This window comes from Mobula birostris, chromosome 22 (assembly GCF_030028105.1).
Source record: "Mobula birostris isolate sMobBir1 chromosome 22, sMobBir1.hap1, whole genome shotgun sequence".
Lineage (NCBI taxonomy): Eukaryota > Metazoa > Chordata > Chondrichthyes > Myliobatiformes > Myliobatidae > Mobula > Mobula birostris.
In genome coordinates this window covers 51,373,903-51,389,490 of record NC_092391.1, presented here as the reverse complement: position 1 = coordinate 51,389,490, position 15,588 = coordinate 51,373,903, and the positions used below count along the sequence as shown (strand labels likewise).

At 47.2% G+C, this 15,588-nt stretch overlaps 1 protein-coding gene across 5 annotated transcripts in view; it reads right to left on the bottom strand.

Moving 5' to 3' along the window:
* Window positions 1–11,881: 11,881 nt before the first annotated feature.
* scarb1 (scavenger receptor class B, member 1) overlaps window positions 11,882–15,588 on the bottom strand; it is a 72,513-nt gene continuing 68,806 nt past the window's right edge. For all 5 annotated transcript variants that reach the window (XM_072240723.1, XM_072240722.1, XM_072240726.1 and 2 more), the window contains exon 13: window positions 11,882–13,979. In XM_072240723.1, coding sequence (XP_072096824.1) covers window positions 13,860–13,979 — 120 coding nt within the window. In that variant the 3' untranslated portion in view covers window positions 11,882–13,859. The remainder of the gene's footprint in view (window positions 13,980–15,588) is intronic.

Sequence of the window (15,588 nt, the reverse complement as noted above, 5' to 3'; positions counted from 1 at the left end):
CGGTAGAGAGTGCTGTCAAGAGCGGCTCCCCCTTTGAACCCTGAACTGTTTGAAGTGATGGACAGGCGATACCCCAGCAAGGGGATAAAAAGGGACAGGTTCGCTAAGGCAAGACACACACGACACCCGAGGTAACGAGACCCTAGAAGCGGTGCGTCTCTCACAAGTCAGTGGGAAGTTTTGGAAGGCCGGTTGCGGGACCAGGCCATAGACGCACAGGGTGGAAAGGCACAATCGGCGGGAACCTGGTGTGTGTCCACCCTTGCCTGAGTGCCAGGTTCACCACAGAGAAACGATCATATCGGGAAACGGAGGGGTCACGGTCGGTGACCTCAGATGACATCACAAAGGACTCGCCCAAAAGCTGACTGCGAAGGTCTGTGTGTGGAAGCCGTTTTGAATATTCACTCGTTTTGCTCTCTCTCTCCTTCCCCCCACTGTCCATCGCCACGGCAGCGATTACTGCGAACTGAACTGAACTAAATTGAACTGAACTTTGCGTCACTTTGAAACTGGTCATTTACCCCTAGACAACGATAGAGCTTGATTGATCCTGTTATCCTAATTCTGTGTACATGTGTGTTTATTATTGCTGAACTGTTGCATTTATTACCCTTTTGATTAGAGTACTGTGTTGCTTGTTTCTTTAATAAAACTTTCTTAGTTCTAGTAATCCAGACTCCAACTGAGTGATCCATTTCTGCTGGTTTGGCAACCCAGTTACGGGGTACGTAACACCTGTCACCAAGGATGATTTAAGTATCTCTGCTAGGACCCCAGCAATTTTTGCACTTGCCTCCCATAGTGTACGAGGGAACACTTGTCAGGCCCTGGTTATCCACACTGATTTGCCTCAGGATAGCAAAGACCTCCACCTTTGTAATCTCTACAGGGTCCATGAAGTTGATGCCACCTTGCTTCTCTTCTATAGACTCAGTGTCCATTGCCAGAGTAAATACAGATGCAAAAAAATTATTTAAGATCTCCCCCATCTGTTTTGACTCCACACGTGTGTAACACCCTGGTTAAGATTTTTAGTGTTAGACTGTAGGTACAGTCTGTTCTACTTGTAGCATGTTTGGATTTGAGCTGAAGATAAGGGTTTATGCTGCTCAACTTAGGGATGTTGTGTCAGCCAGTCAGGATGGTGGAATTGGGAGAAGGTTCCAGAGAACACTGGGTGGAGAGGTTTTGTGATGGACACTGGTATGGGTTGAGGTCTTTTTGGTGGGAGCTGGGAGAAGACAGGAGGGAAGATGGCTGAGGATCCTGCCCCTGTTGCACAAGGTGCTTTGTGCAGATGAATGGCTTCAAGGAGGAAGGACCAATACTCCCTTGGGGGAGCCCACTTGTTCCAGATGGATTTTGAGTGAAGTTCGGAAGATGGTGTGTGCTTTCATGCAGACCATGGGTCCAGCATACAAGTTAAAGACATCTTCAAGATGAACTCCAACTTATGTGCACATACGGACTGAGTTAACTGTAATGGGCCCTTTTTATTTTTCTTTTTTTCTTTCTCCTACTAACTGTTCGATAAAGCTGAAATTTGTAAATATCCTTCCTTTATAATTGTATGCAGTGTACGATCTGTTATTTCTTGTCGACAGCTAATTGCATGGGAATACACAGTATTCGCACAGACTGTGCTTTGGGTGGTTGGAACATGCCAACTTCCCAGTTTGGATAGGACCCAAGTCACACCAACCCTAAATGTACAGAGTTTGAGAATTCAGGGCCCCAGACAGTCCTTCCAGGTGAGGCAACACTTCACCTGTGAGTCGGCTGGGGTGATATACTGCATCTGGTGCTCCCGATGCGGCCTTCTATATATTGGCAAGACCAGACACAGGCTGGGAGACCGTTTCTCTGAACATCTACACTCTGTCCACCAGAGAAAGCAGGGTCTCCCAGTGGCCACACATTTTAATTCCACGTCCCATTCCCATTCTGATATGTCTATCCACGGCCTCCTCTACTATCAAGGTGAAGCCACACTCAGGTTGGAGGAACAACATCTTATATTCCGTCTGGGTAGCCTCCAACCTGATGGCATGAACATTGCTTTCTCTAACTTCCATTAATGCCCCACCTCCCCTTCATACCCCATCCCTTATTTATCTATTTATTTATTATTTTCTTACCTCCTTATTTTCTCTCTTTTTTCTCCCTCTGTCCCTCTCACTATACCCCTTGCCCATCCTCTGGGTTTCCCCCCTCCCCCTTTCTTTCTCCCTAGGCCTCCTGTCCCATGATCCTCTCATATCCCTTTTGACAATCACCTGTCCAGCTCTTGGCTCCATCCCTCCCCCTCCTGTCTTCTCCTATCATTTTGGATCTCCCCCTCCCTCTCCCACTTTCAAATCTCTTACTAGCTCTTCTTTCAGTTAGTCTTGACGAAGGGTCTCGGTCTGAAACATCAACTGTACCTCTTCCTAGAGATGCTGCTTGGCCCGCTGCGTTCACCAGCATTTTTTGTGTGTGTTGCTTGAATTTTCAGCATCTGCTGATTTCATTGTGCTTGAGAGTTGGAGAAAGGTGATTTTCTCGTCACTGAGTCCAGTGGCTGTTAGCAAGGGGCTAACAATCTACGTCTCTAGGGCCACCTGGTAAAAAGGGGTTTCATGTGATTAACATTCTGGTCTTCCAGAGGACCAGTTTTGTCCTTCGCAATCCTTTTGCTCTTAACATATCCGTAGAATTACTTACGATTCTCCTTCAACTTGTCTGCCGGAGCAACTTTATTGCCTTCTTTTAGCTTTCCTGATTTCTTTCTTAAGTGTTCTCCTGCATTTCTTAGACTCCATAAGTACCTTATTTGTTCCTACCTGCCTTTACCTGCTATGCACCTCCATTTTCCCCTTAACCAGGGCTTCAATATCACTTGAAAACCAATGATCCCTACTTTGTTATCTTTACCTTTTATTCTGACAGGTACATACAAGCTTTTTACTCTCAAAATTTCACTTTTGATGGCCTCCCACTTATCAGATACAGCTGTAACACCCTGGTGTGACGAGAATACACATAAATTAAGATGTTTGCTGGCCTGGGCTAGCACCAGTGGCGTCAGCAGTTGGTCTGCCACCTGTCCTCAGGGGAGGGAGAGATAAGGAACACAATGAAGCAGCATTTGGAGATGTTAATGAAGGAGCCATCAGTCTGGGTATTGTCAAGATCGGCTCCCCTTTTGAACTCTGAACTGTTTGAAGTGATGGACAGGCGATCTGGAGATGTGTAATGAAGGGACGGAAGAGAGAGCTGTCTAGAGTGGCTGCCCCTTTGAACCCTGAACTGTTTGAAGTGTTGGACAGGTGATACCCCAGCAGGGGGATAAAAAGGGACAGGTTCGCTAAGGCAGGACACACACGACACCACGAGGTAACGAGACCCTGCAAGCGGTGCGCCTCTCACAAGTCGGTGGGAAGCTCTTGGACGGCTGATCGGGGGATCAGCCTTAGACGCACAGGGTGGAAAGGTACGATCAGCGGGAACCCGGTGTGCGTCTTCCCTTGCTTGGGTGCCGGGTTCACTGCAGAGGATCAACCGCATCTGGAGGCGGTGTCACAGTCGGTGACCTCAGGTGACATTACAAAGGACTCGCCCGAAAGCTGCTTGTGAGCAATATCGCAGGTCTGTGAGTGGAAGCCGTTTTGGAATGATCATTTGTTCTCGTTCTTTCTCTCCTTCCTCCCACATTGTCCATCGCCATGGCAACGATTACTGCGAACTGAACTAAATTGAACTGGACTTTGTGTCACTTTGAAATTGGTCATTTACCCCTCAACAACGATAGAGCTTGATTGATGCTGTTATCTTAATTCTGTGTACGTGTGTGTTTATCATTGCTGAACTGTTGCATTTATTATCCTTTCGATTACTGTGTTGCTTGTTTCTTTAATAAAACTTTCTTAGTTCTAGTAATCCAGACTCCAACTGAGTGATCCATTTCTGCTGGTTTGGCAACCCAGTTACGGGGTACGTAACACTGGGAAAGGTTTCACTGCTAATGTAATGGTCTTTCTCTGGAAGCAGTGTTTGGGTTAAGGTTAGAGATAATGGGTGCTTTGGAATGTGAACCGTCCAATGAAGGGAGTGTATTTCATGCCGTGTGCCTGACACTGGTGTGAGCTGGGTCTTGTTCGGCGGGAGATGAAGAGAGAAGACGCCGGAGTGGAGAGATCGTAGTATTCGATCCGGAGCAGTGGCACAATCTGACAAAGGCTGGGGAGATCGAAGGAGGATCAATGAACAGGGAAACTGTGAACTCCAACTGTGCACATTAAACTGTCTCATTAAAGTGGGCCTTTTTCTTTTTTTGCTTTTTCTTTACTAACCCTTTAGTCAAATTAAGGATTATAAAGTTAAACCATTTAATTGTATATGGTGTACTGAATGTTATTTCATGATACTGATTTGCAACAGGGTAACAAATCACACAGCAGCCACCCAAACGGGGTTCTGAGTGAGCTTACACCTCAATCTCACACGTTTGGCGGGGTCAGAGATTGTCCTCCCTGGACGTACGCAGCTGACAGACCAGAGTCTTTCAATTGTGGGGGCTCGTCCGGGATCGATTTTGTTGTATGCTGTGTGATTGCCCTGAGCATTGACCCAGTGGGTTGTGTGTTTAAGTCTGTGCAAAACGATTGTCTGGTAAAGTGATTACAATACATGGGTATGGATGCTGCCGGGGTTGAGCAGTGACATGAATCTATGGGGTTACTGGTAACGAATGCTTGTGTGTTGAGTATGGTAGATATTCGTACTCCTGATGAATTGTTAATTCAAATTTTAAGTACTATTAAGGCTGTAGGAAAAGTTACGATTTTGGGTTGGAGGTTTGATAAAATGGTGGACACAGACTTTGTTTTAGTTCAGACTAGTGCTGACATAACGGCAGTGAAACCGCCTGGTACTATTGGGGCCCTGGGAGAGGGGGGCCGTGGACTGTCCATACTTTCCAGGGGGAGGAGAGTGTAGGGGAGTGGGCTGAATTGCAAGTCAAGTCTCCTGTAGCTGGGGGCAGAGACTTCAAAGACAGGTTGCCCTCGTTTCTGCGGAGCGAGGGGAAGGGGTGGTCTGATTTGGAATGTCTAATGAGTCCCCCAGCGAGGAGTGAGAATTCTGAGTTGGTAGCGGGGCCCTTACCTCCCTGGGGAATAAATGGAAAAATGCCCAGGTTCAAGGTGCCAGCTATCGTAGGCTCCGCCTGTACTCAGGAACGAAGCCCACCCCTAAAGGGGAGGAGGAGTATGAGACTTGGGCGGAGCAGACCTCTCAGGTGTTAAATGAGTGGCAGTGCTCTGATAACAGCGATTGGTTGAGAGCTTGAGGGGGCGGGCTGCTGACGTAGCAAGAGCCATAAAGACACAGAATCCCCTTGCCACTTCTGCGGCCTACATGCAAGCACTAGAGAAGGTGTTTGGTGTGACGGGAAGCCCAGTGGAGCTCATGACGGCGTTTCAGAACATGTATCAGGAAAAGGGGGAGAAGATTTCTGCTTACATCTTTCAGCTAGAGAGGCAGATAAATTGCTTGCGGCATAGAGGGGCCATTCAGACGGCTGAGGTGGATCAGTTAAGAATGGACCAAACAGCGAAAGACGCCAAGTCCCAGAACCTGATAGGTTGGGGTCTCCGACTGTCTCGTAAGACATGCCCCCTTCCTCATTTGATGAGCTGAACAAAGAAGTATGAGAGGAGGGGAATGCGTCAGAGGCGCGGGAGGCCTCCATCAGCAGGGTACAGTCCTTGGTAGTGGTCCTCTGCGTTGACAGCCCAATCCAGGGAGTGGTAGAGGAGATTGTGGCAGAGTTGAGAACAGAGATGTCCAGGCTGTTATCAGCAGGTGCCCCCCCCCCCCCCGTGTAATGGAGCTGATAGGGGGCAAACTAAGCAAAGGGCTGCTAGCAGCCAGGGTCCTGCAAGAAGGGGAACAGTCGGTATTGTCTGTTATAACTGTGGTGAAGAGGGACACTCCAGGCAGGAGTGAATGATGGGAAACACCTTGGAGAGTGAGCCCTCGGGTGGCTAAGCAGAGAGAGACACACATCGGGAAAACTTTAAAAAAACCAGTGAGGGGACGGCCTTGTGTCTCGGGGGGAACACATTCCCAGCAATATATCAAATAACACTCTAAAGCAAAAGACCCTATTCCTGAAGGCTTAATGGGGCCAGGTTCCAGTGTATCGCTACAGATAGAGGGTATTCATGCTAGAGCCGTACTTGACACAGAGTCGCAGGTCACTTTGCTGTACCATTCGTTTTACAACTGGCATTTGCTGCATTTATCATTGACGCCACTCAGCACACTAGAGATCTGGGGTCTTAGTGTGGGTGATTATCCCTATGGTGGTCACTTGTCAGTGAAGCTGGAGTTTTCAGAGTCAGATGTGCGCGTGGCCGGGGTCCTTGATACATTAGCACTGGTATCTCTGGACCCCGATGAAAAGGGCAGAGTTTCAGTTCCTTTGAGGACAGATACTCCTATTGTAAGGAGGCTTATGGGAGCCTGCAAGGAGAGAGCTTTCTGAAGACATTGTCCGTTCACCTGGTGATTCGAGCTGTTTTTGAGGAAGTGTGTGGCTGCTACTACTACTACGTCGACTCAGGCCTAGGGGCCGGCATCGGGCACGATGACGGACTCTCCACTTCTCCCTCATCGGTGTGTTCAGTTCATCTACATTAGCCGCGCCGCTGTCTTCTAGGAGCATGTTGACCATGGTCTTGGGAGGGCACCCAGGGTTCATACTCCCGTGCTTGGGCTCCCATACGATGACTAAGCTGGCAGGTAGCTCGGGGTGGCGTAGACAGTGCCCCGCTAGTTGCAGTCTTCTCACCTCGATTTTAGTGGAGAGCATCGGTAGGTCGTCATAGAGCTCGACATTCGTCATGTGCTTTTGCCAATTCACGTCAACAGCCATCCGGAGCATTTGTGTATAGCAACCATCTAGAGACTTTCATATCGTCTTGGTGAGTGTCCACGTCCCGCATCCGTACGTGAGAATGGACTCTATGGCTGCTATGAAAATCCTCTTTTTAAGCCCTCTGGTCAGGTTTGGCTTCCAGATTTCATTCATGTCATTCATAGCCCTCCACGCCAGCGCCTTCCGTATCTTTATGTCCTTCTCCAAACTCATCATTCTTGACCCGAGGTACTTGTTGTAAGGCATTATGATGTGTGGCTGCACTGGGCTGGATAACGAGCTTAGATGAGGGACTGTGTGGTTCACCAATCAAAGCCAAGTGTGTTGTGACCTGGGGAAGTAGTGGGAGTGATGGGAAACCCCAAATTTCCCAGAATGCCTGAGGTCGAGGCCCTCTTAGTGGATGCTCCAGAAGACCATGAAAAGGAGTCGGGCGTGTCTGCTGAGGTACTGATGAGGCCCGAATTGCAGAAGCCCTCAGTTTACGGGTGAACAGGATGGCAGTGTTTGTCAGGAACACTATGAAGAGGGAGGTCACCTTCAAGCAGGGGATGCCCCTGGCGCATCTGTTCCTGGTGACGGTAATGTCTGGTTTCCCTGTGAGACGAGCCAGGAAGAAACTATCTGCAAAAGGGGGAAAGTTGTCCGCTGAGTCACTCAAATTCCGGGACTCCCCGGTGCCCGCAGGTTGAAAGAGGAGGTTGATAGAGAAGATGTTGAAACTGGAAGATGCATTTTCTACTGACGAGATTGATGTGGGTTGTTCCAAGAGCACTCGCCACACCATCCCAGTGACCGAGGGCACTCTGTTCAGAGGGAGGTCGCGGCGACTAGCCCCTGCAGAGGTGAAAGACGTTTGGAAGCATTTGTGCAAGTTGAAGGAAGCTGGGATCATCACTGAGTCCAGAAGCCTCTATGCGTTCCCAATAGTAGTAGCCCGGAAGAAGAATGGCAAGGTACGGATGTGTGTGGATCATAGGACTGTGAACAGGTGCACCGTCCCTGACCAGTATACAGTCCCGAGGGTCAAAGACGTGCTGGCCTGTCTGAGTGGTGCTAAGTGGTTCAATGTGCTGGACTTGAGGAGTGAATATTACCAGATCCCCTTGAGTGAGGCCGACAAAGAGATAACAGAATCCACTGGGATTCTTCCCGTTCGAAAGGATACCCCAGGGCGTATTGGGAGCCCCTGTGACCTTCCAGCGGGTCATGGAGAAGACAGTGGGGGATATGAACTTGTTTGAGATATTGGTATATCTGGATGACTTCATAGTGTTTGGGTCCACCTTGGAGGAACATGAAAGTGAGGCTACTGAAGGTGCTGGGCCGCCTAAAAGCTGAAGGGTTAAAGCTTTCCCTGGACAAGTGCCAGTTCTGCAAGGTATTTGACAGCTATGTTGGGCACATAGGCACATAGTTTCATAGAGGCAGTAGCTACAGATCCGCCTAAGATAGAGCCGGTGACCAGATGGCCAAGGCCCCAGACTGTGAGCGCTTTGTACTCATTCCTTGGGTTCTGTGGGTACTACCAGAGATTCGTGAAGGGCTACATGAAAGTGAGTCACCCATTAAATTATCTTCTGTGTGGTTATCCTCCCTTGGGGAATAAAAGGAGGATGACAAAAGAAGAGGGTAAAGAGTATCTTAGCCCTTCAGAGCCTTTTGGAGCGAGGTGGAATGTGAAATGTGAAGTGGCCTTTCAGTTGCTAAAGGAGCCGCTGACACAGGCACCTGTGCTGGCTTTTGCAGACCCCCGATTGCCGTATGTTCTGCGTACGGATGCCAGCAGAGAGGGCTTAGGGTGTCCTGTATCAGGATCAAGGCACCAAGTTGACACCTGTTGCATTTGTCAGCTGGAGTCCTCCGAGAAAAATTATCCCACACACAAGATGGAGTTTCTGGCATTGAAATGGGCTGTGGTGGATAAGTTGAGTGACTACCTCTGTGGTGCTAAGTTTGAGGTGAGGGCGGACAACAATCCCCTAACTTGTATCCTGACCTCAGTGAAATTGGATGCCACAGGTCAACGGTGGTTGGCGGCATTGTCTGCCTATGATTTCAGCCTGAAGTACCAGCTGGGAAGCAGGAACGTTGATGCTGATGCTTTGTCCTAACGGGCGCATGAGGGACGAAGAGTGGGAGAGTGTTCCTGCCCCAGGAGTGAAAGCCATGTGCCAGTTTTCCTTTTTGGTGAATGCAGAGGGAAGGAAGGGCAGGATCGAGCAGTGGATCAATTGGGAGCTTCTGATGGTGTCATTCTGCAAACTTACTGTAACCTGACTGCTCTGAATACAAACCGGTTACCGGATTTGAGTCCTGGGGAAGTGGCAGCTGCTCAGCGAGATGACCCGGGCATCATCGGTATCATTTGGTCAGCAGCTGAAAAGGGAGACCCGGCCCAAGCGGAGAAGATAAATCATGCTGTGGTGCCTCCATCACTGAGAGAAAGGCCCAGGTTGGAGTTGAGGAACCAGATCCTATACCGGGTCACGTCACCCCCGGACCGACCTCAGCCTTCCCAGCTGGTTCTGCCCGAGAAGTATCAGAGGATTGTGTTGAAGTCACTTCATGATGGTTCTGGATATTTGGGGGTTGAAAAGACCTATGGATTGCTCAGAGATCAGTTTTACTGGCCCCCAAAGAAGCTGGAGGTCAAAGAGTACTGCAGGTCATGCATTCAATGCACGTGGAGGAAGATGTTGCCTACGAGGGCTGCTCTGTTGTCCTACTTGCAGAGTAGTGTGGTGTGTTTGGATTTCCTGCCAATAGAGCCAGATGCCAGCAACATGGCGAATGTCTTAGTCATCATGGATCACTACATCAGATATGTGTGGGCTTTCCCTACCAAGGACCAGAGGGCGTCCACGTTGGCCAAAGTGTTATGGGAGAAGTATTTCATTTATTATGGCCTCCCCAGGTGGATTCACAGTGATCAGGGATGGGATTTCGAGAGTAGACTCATACACAAGTTACTGAGCATGCTTGGAGTTGAGAAGTTGAGGACTACACCTTATCACCTACAGGGTGATCCCCAGACCAAGAGTTTTAATCAGATCTTGCTAGACATGCTCAGAACCTTGGAAATCAGCAAGAAGGACAAGGGGAGTCGACATATTGGACATCTGGTCCACTGTTACAACGGTACACGAAATGAAGCTACCGGGTACTCGCCGTATAATCTGATCTTTGGGCACGAAGCAAGGTTGCCCATCGACCTTTGTTTTGGGACTGGTAAGGAAAATCTACCACCGAAGACTTATCTGAAGTATGTGTCAGATATGAGAAGGGAGTTGAAAATGTTATTTCGTGGTACTGATTTGTAACAGGGTAACAAATCACACAGCAGCCACCCGAACAGGAGGTTCTGGGTGAGTTTACAGCTCAATCTCACGCGTTTGGCAGGGCCGGAGATTGTCCTCCCTAGACTTATGAAGCCGACAGACCCAAGTCTTTCGCACCTTTGCCAGAAACAGCCTGTCCCAATCCACACTTGCCGGATCATTTCTGATACCATCAAAACCGGCCTTTCTCCAATTTAGGAAACTCAACCCGCAGGCCAGACCTAACTTTTTGCAAATTTACTTTGAAATAAAATTGCATTGTGGTCACTAGATACGAAGTGTTCCTCTACACAAACTTCCATCGCCTGGCCTGTCATTCCCCAATACCAGATCCAGCACTGCACGCTCTCATGTCGCAACTTTTATGTACAGTACTGATGAAGGAAACTTTCCTGAACACATTTGACGAACTCGATCTCATCTAGTCCTTTTACAGAATGGGATTCCCAGTCAATACAGTATGTAGAATGAGAAAATCACCTACTGTAACAACCTTATGTTTCTTGCAACAGTCTGCAATCTCTTCACAAATTTGTTCCTCTAAACCCCTAAGACTGGTGTGACGAGAATACACATAAATTAAGATGTTTGCTGGCCTGGGCTAGCACCAGTGGCGTCAGCAGTTGGTCTGCCACCTGTCCTCAGGGGAGGGAGAGATAAGGAACACAAAGAAGCAGCATTTGGAGATGTTAATGAAGGAACCATCAGTCTGGGTATTGTCAAGATCGGCTCCCCCTTTGAACCCTGAACTGTTTGAAGTGTTGGACAGGTGATACCCCAGCAGGGGGATAAAAAGGGACAGGTTCGCTAAGGCAGGACACACATGACACCCCGAGGTAACGAGACCCTGGAAGCGGTGCCCCCCCCCCCCCGCAAGTCGGCGGGAGTCGTTTTGGAAGGCTGGTGGCGGAACCAAGCCTTAAACGCACAGGGTGGAAAGGTACGATCAGCAGGAACCCGGCGTGCGTCCACCCTCGCTTGGGTGCCGGGTTCACTGCAGAGGATCGACCACATCTGGAGGAGGGGTCACAGTCGATGACCTCAGGTGACATCACAAAGGACTCGCCCGAAAGCTGCTTGTGAGCAATATCGCAGGTCTGTGTGTGGAAGCCGTTTTGAATGATCATTCATTCTCGTTCTCTCTCTCCTTCCCCCCACATTGTCCATTGCCACGGCAACGATTACGGCGAACTGAACTAAATTGGACTGAACTTTGCGGCACTTTGAAATTGGTCATTTACCCCTAGACAACGATAGAGCTTGATTGATCCTGTTATCTTAATTCTGTGTACGTGTGTGTTTATCATTGCTGAACTGTTGCATTTATTACCCTTTTGATTAGAGTACTGTGTTGCTTGTTTCTTTAATAAAACTTTCTTAGTTCTAGTAATCCAGACTCCAACTGAGTGATCCATTTCTGCTGGTTTGGCAACCCAGTTACGGGGTACGTAACACTGTTGATCAGTCTGTAATAAAGCCCAATTAACGTGGTCATATCTTTCGTAATTCTCAGTTTCACCCATAACATCCCACAGGCCAACAGACAGAATAATTTAGACTGACATTGTATATCTTACTGTACATACTATTTATTACAAATTACTGTAATTTGCACAGAGACGTAACGTTAAGATTTTTACTCATGTTTGTGAAGGATGAAAGAAATAAAGTCAATTCAATTCAACTAGACGAGTTCTCCAGTCTATCTTGGAGCGCTGCTGTGACATTTTCCCTGACGAGTAACACCACCACTCCTCCTCGTCCCCCCAGCTCTGTCACATCTAAAACAATGGAACCCCAGAATATTGAGCTACTAGTTTTGCAACCAAGACTCACTAATGGCTACAATGTCATAATTCCAGGTGTTGATCCATGCTGAGCTCACCCGCCTTTCCTACGATACTTCTAGCGTTGAAATATCTGCAGCTCAGGAAGCTAGTCGTGCCACGCTCAATCTTTTGATTCCTGACTTTATCTGAGGTCTTACCACAACCTCTCCACCAACTGTTCTGGCAATCTGGTTTCCCCTCCCCCTGCAACTCTAGTTTAAACCACTTTGTGCAGCATTAGCAAACTTCCTGTTAGAATATCAGTCCCCTTCCAGTTCAGGTGCAAACTGTCCCTTCTGTACAGGTCCCACCCTCCCATGAAGGGAGCCCAATGATCCGAATGTCTTGTGCCTTCCCTCCTACACAATTCCTTAGCCACGTATTAAAGCTGTATAATCTTCCTAGTTCTGGTTTTTCTAGTACGTGGCACTGGTAGCAATCCTGAGATCACAACCCTGGAGGTCCTGCCCTGTAACTTAGCAACAAACTCCCTGAACTCCCTGTGCAGAACCTCGTCACTCACCCTACCCATGTCATTGGTACCTACATGGACCACAGCCTCTAGCTGTTCACCCTCCCACTTGAGAATACCGAGGACGCCATCTGAGATGTCCTGGACCCTGGCACACAGGGGTCTACGTACCATCTGAGTAACTCGTTCTGGCCCACAGAACCTCTTTCCTGTTCCCCTGGCTAATGAATCCCCCATCTCCATAGCACTCCTCTTCTCCCTTTCCTTTCTGAGCCAGACTCCGGCCAGAAACCTGACCAGTATTACTCTCCTCTGCTAGGTCATTCCCCCCACCGCCCCAACAGTATCCAAACTGATCTACCTGTTACTGAGGGGGTACAGGGGTACTCTGCATTGGCTCCTTAACCTCTTTCAGACTTTCAGTTTCCTGTGGGGGGTCACCTTGGGGATAACTACCTCTCTATGGCCTATCTATTACCCCTTCAGTTTCCCGAATGATCTGAAGTTCATCTAGTTCCAGTTCCAACCCCTTTACGCTGTTAGTTAAAAGCTGCAGCTGATGCACTTTTCACAGTTGTCATCAGGAACAGTGGAGGTCTCCCTGCCTTCCACCATCCTCCAAGAGGAGCATTCAACTATCTTACCTGGCATCTCTACTGTCCTAACTGAGCAAATGTAAAGAAGGGAGGGGGGAAATATAAAAAAAACTCTGCCTAGAGTTTTTCTTTTTTGCCTTGCCTGACTGAAGCCTCTCTTTACTGAAGCCTCGAAGAGCTAAAGCCAGAAAATCACCACTCTAACACTGCCCACTCCAGCAATGGCCGCTGCAACAACGGCTGCTGTTCCAAGTGAAATGGTGGAAAATCGAGTGTTGCTTTTTTAATCAAGACATTGAAAACATGGCATGAGTTTTACCTGCTTCTGATTGCATTGTAGGAAAAAGTTTGAAATGATACCCACATAACTTCTACTTGTGAGTAGTGTCATTTTAACCTCCACTATTCGATAGTCTGAATGAAAATCTATCAACCTCTTCACTCCTGTATAGTGACATCAGCCCACAATTCAACAAGTCATAGGGTTGAATGTCATCTACTTTGACAATGTTAATACAATTTAATTTTGTAATTAATGTAAAAACAGTTCAATGAAAGATCACTAAAGTTTCTCCACATTTCCACAGAATATACAACGTTGGCAATAGGAAATTGTGAAGTCACACAAAGGAAAACAGTGCAAAATACAAACAGAATGGCTAAAATCAATATCTAAAAAGTAATGGTAATTAAAATTCAGTCCATCAAAGATCCAGCTTGTTCAAGTGACTCGTTACTGTTGTCAGCTTGCAGTAACCTTTCTGAAGCATCTTGACTGTCTTCTCTGTTTCTAGATGAAATGCCCTTGAATGGAATCTAAGCAACAATGGAAAGTTGAGTCAAGTTCTAGCAATGTGAGGGGCCGATATATTATTAGAAATGCTCTGACTCTCTCCCCCCCCCACAGTATACCCATGATTAAAAAAATCAATTCTATATTTGAAAGCTGTTCTAAAATTATTGCATTAATTATGACATTAAAAGTAGCATGAGGAGCCCCACATTAATCATAATTATTGATTCTTATTCTTGATTGAAGTTTCATGATTTATCAGAAGTTAACAGAACAGGGGCTGGTCTTTTAGCTCAATGTTTGCAGAGGCTTCAGAGAATTGGGCAGTGAAACAGTAAAAATTTAGTAGGATTTGCACATGCGTAAATATTGTTGTATCCCAATTTCTTGTGATTACCCCAAGTGGTTCCATCCTCGCACAATGATTTATTGGAAATGGGCCGGCATTCCAATGTACAGGTTATGCAATTTAGATTTAATTATCCATTGATTTAATTAAACAGAAATTAATATTGGAAAAATGGTAGAATTAAAGCTAATCACTCAAACCTGTGGTTGGGATCCCTGTAGGATACCTGCTGGAGCAGCTACCGTTCGCTTTTTGCAAAAAAAACTTGCGATACTATTTCAAAATCTGGGAGTATGAAATAGTTCGGTTACACAAAGGCGGCTTGTGACAGTAAATTTAGCAAGTGAACTTCGGAGAGACGGAGTGTGAGGGGGTTCAATCTGATTACAAGAACAATGATGCTCAAGACTGGAAGAAAAGACAGGAATCCAGGGGTAAAGATATGCAGATTGAGGCCTAACTAATCCACGGAATATCAACACAACAGCAGCATCAGTGGGGCAGGATCAATGCTGACAATCTTCCTGAAGTGAGGCGCCGAGAAAAGCACAAAAATGCTTAGTGTACCTGGAGCACTGGTATGAGCTGGGAATAGGAGGCTGCAGTTCTGTAAAATGGATTTAAGTATGCTTGTGAACCTGGTCATCATGAACAGTGGGCTGAATCTCCATGACTACATTGACTTTGATCTGCTAGAACCCTATGTGCCTCATTAAGTCTTTTCAACCTGTTCTGCCGAAGATTTGTGCACCTCTGTTCCAGAACGCTCCGCTCTGAGAAATACCACTCTGTCCATCTTGCTAAAAAGCAAATCTGTAGCATTTTATTAAAGTTCTGTTTGAAAGTGCAACTTTGCTATGGCAGTTGTGCCATCCTCAGGAATTTGCAGGCCTTATCAACATAAGCAACTGATTTAACTCCACTGGCATTAATAAATCTATGCCACTTTTCTTTGATATATCCAATTCAGCATTGACTGAACTTGTTATACATCAGGGAGAATTCCAGACCCTCACCATATGCCTGTAACGTTTTATTTTATTTCAGTTCCTCGTGTTCCCTCAAATTGACCTAATGAGAACCACAAACAACCTGAAGGAACTCCGCAAATAAAGCGGTATCCGGAGGGAAAAAATTGTTGACTTTCTATTTTACTGCGCCAGGGCTTTCGATTAAACTTAAGACTGCAGGAAGCAACTCCAGTCTAGATAGGCTCACCTAAATTATAATTCTTCAGCCTTGGCTCGATTTAAAATCTCTTCTGCCCCCTCTCCAATACCAAC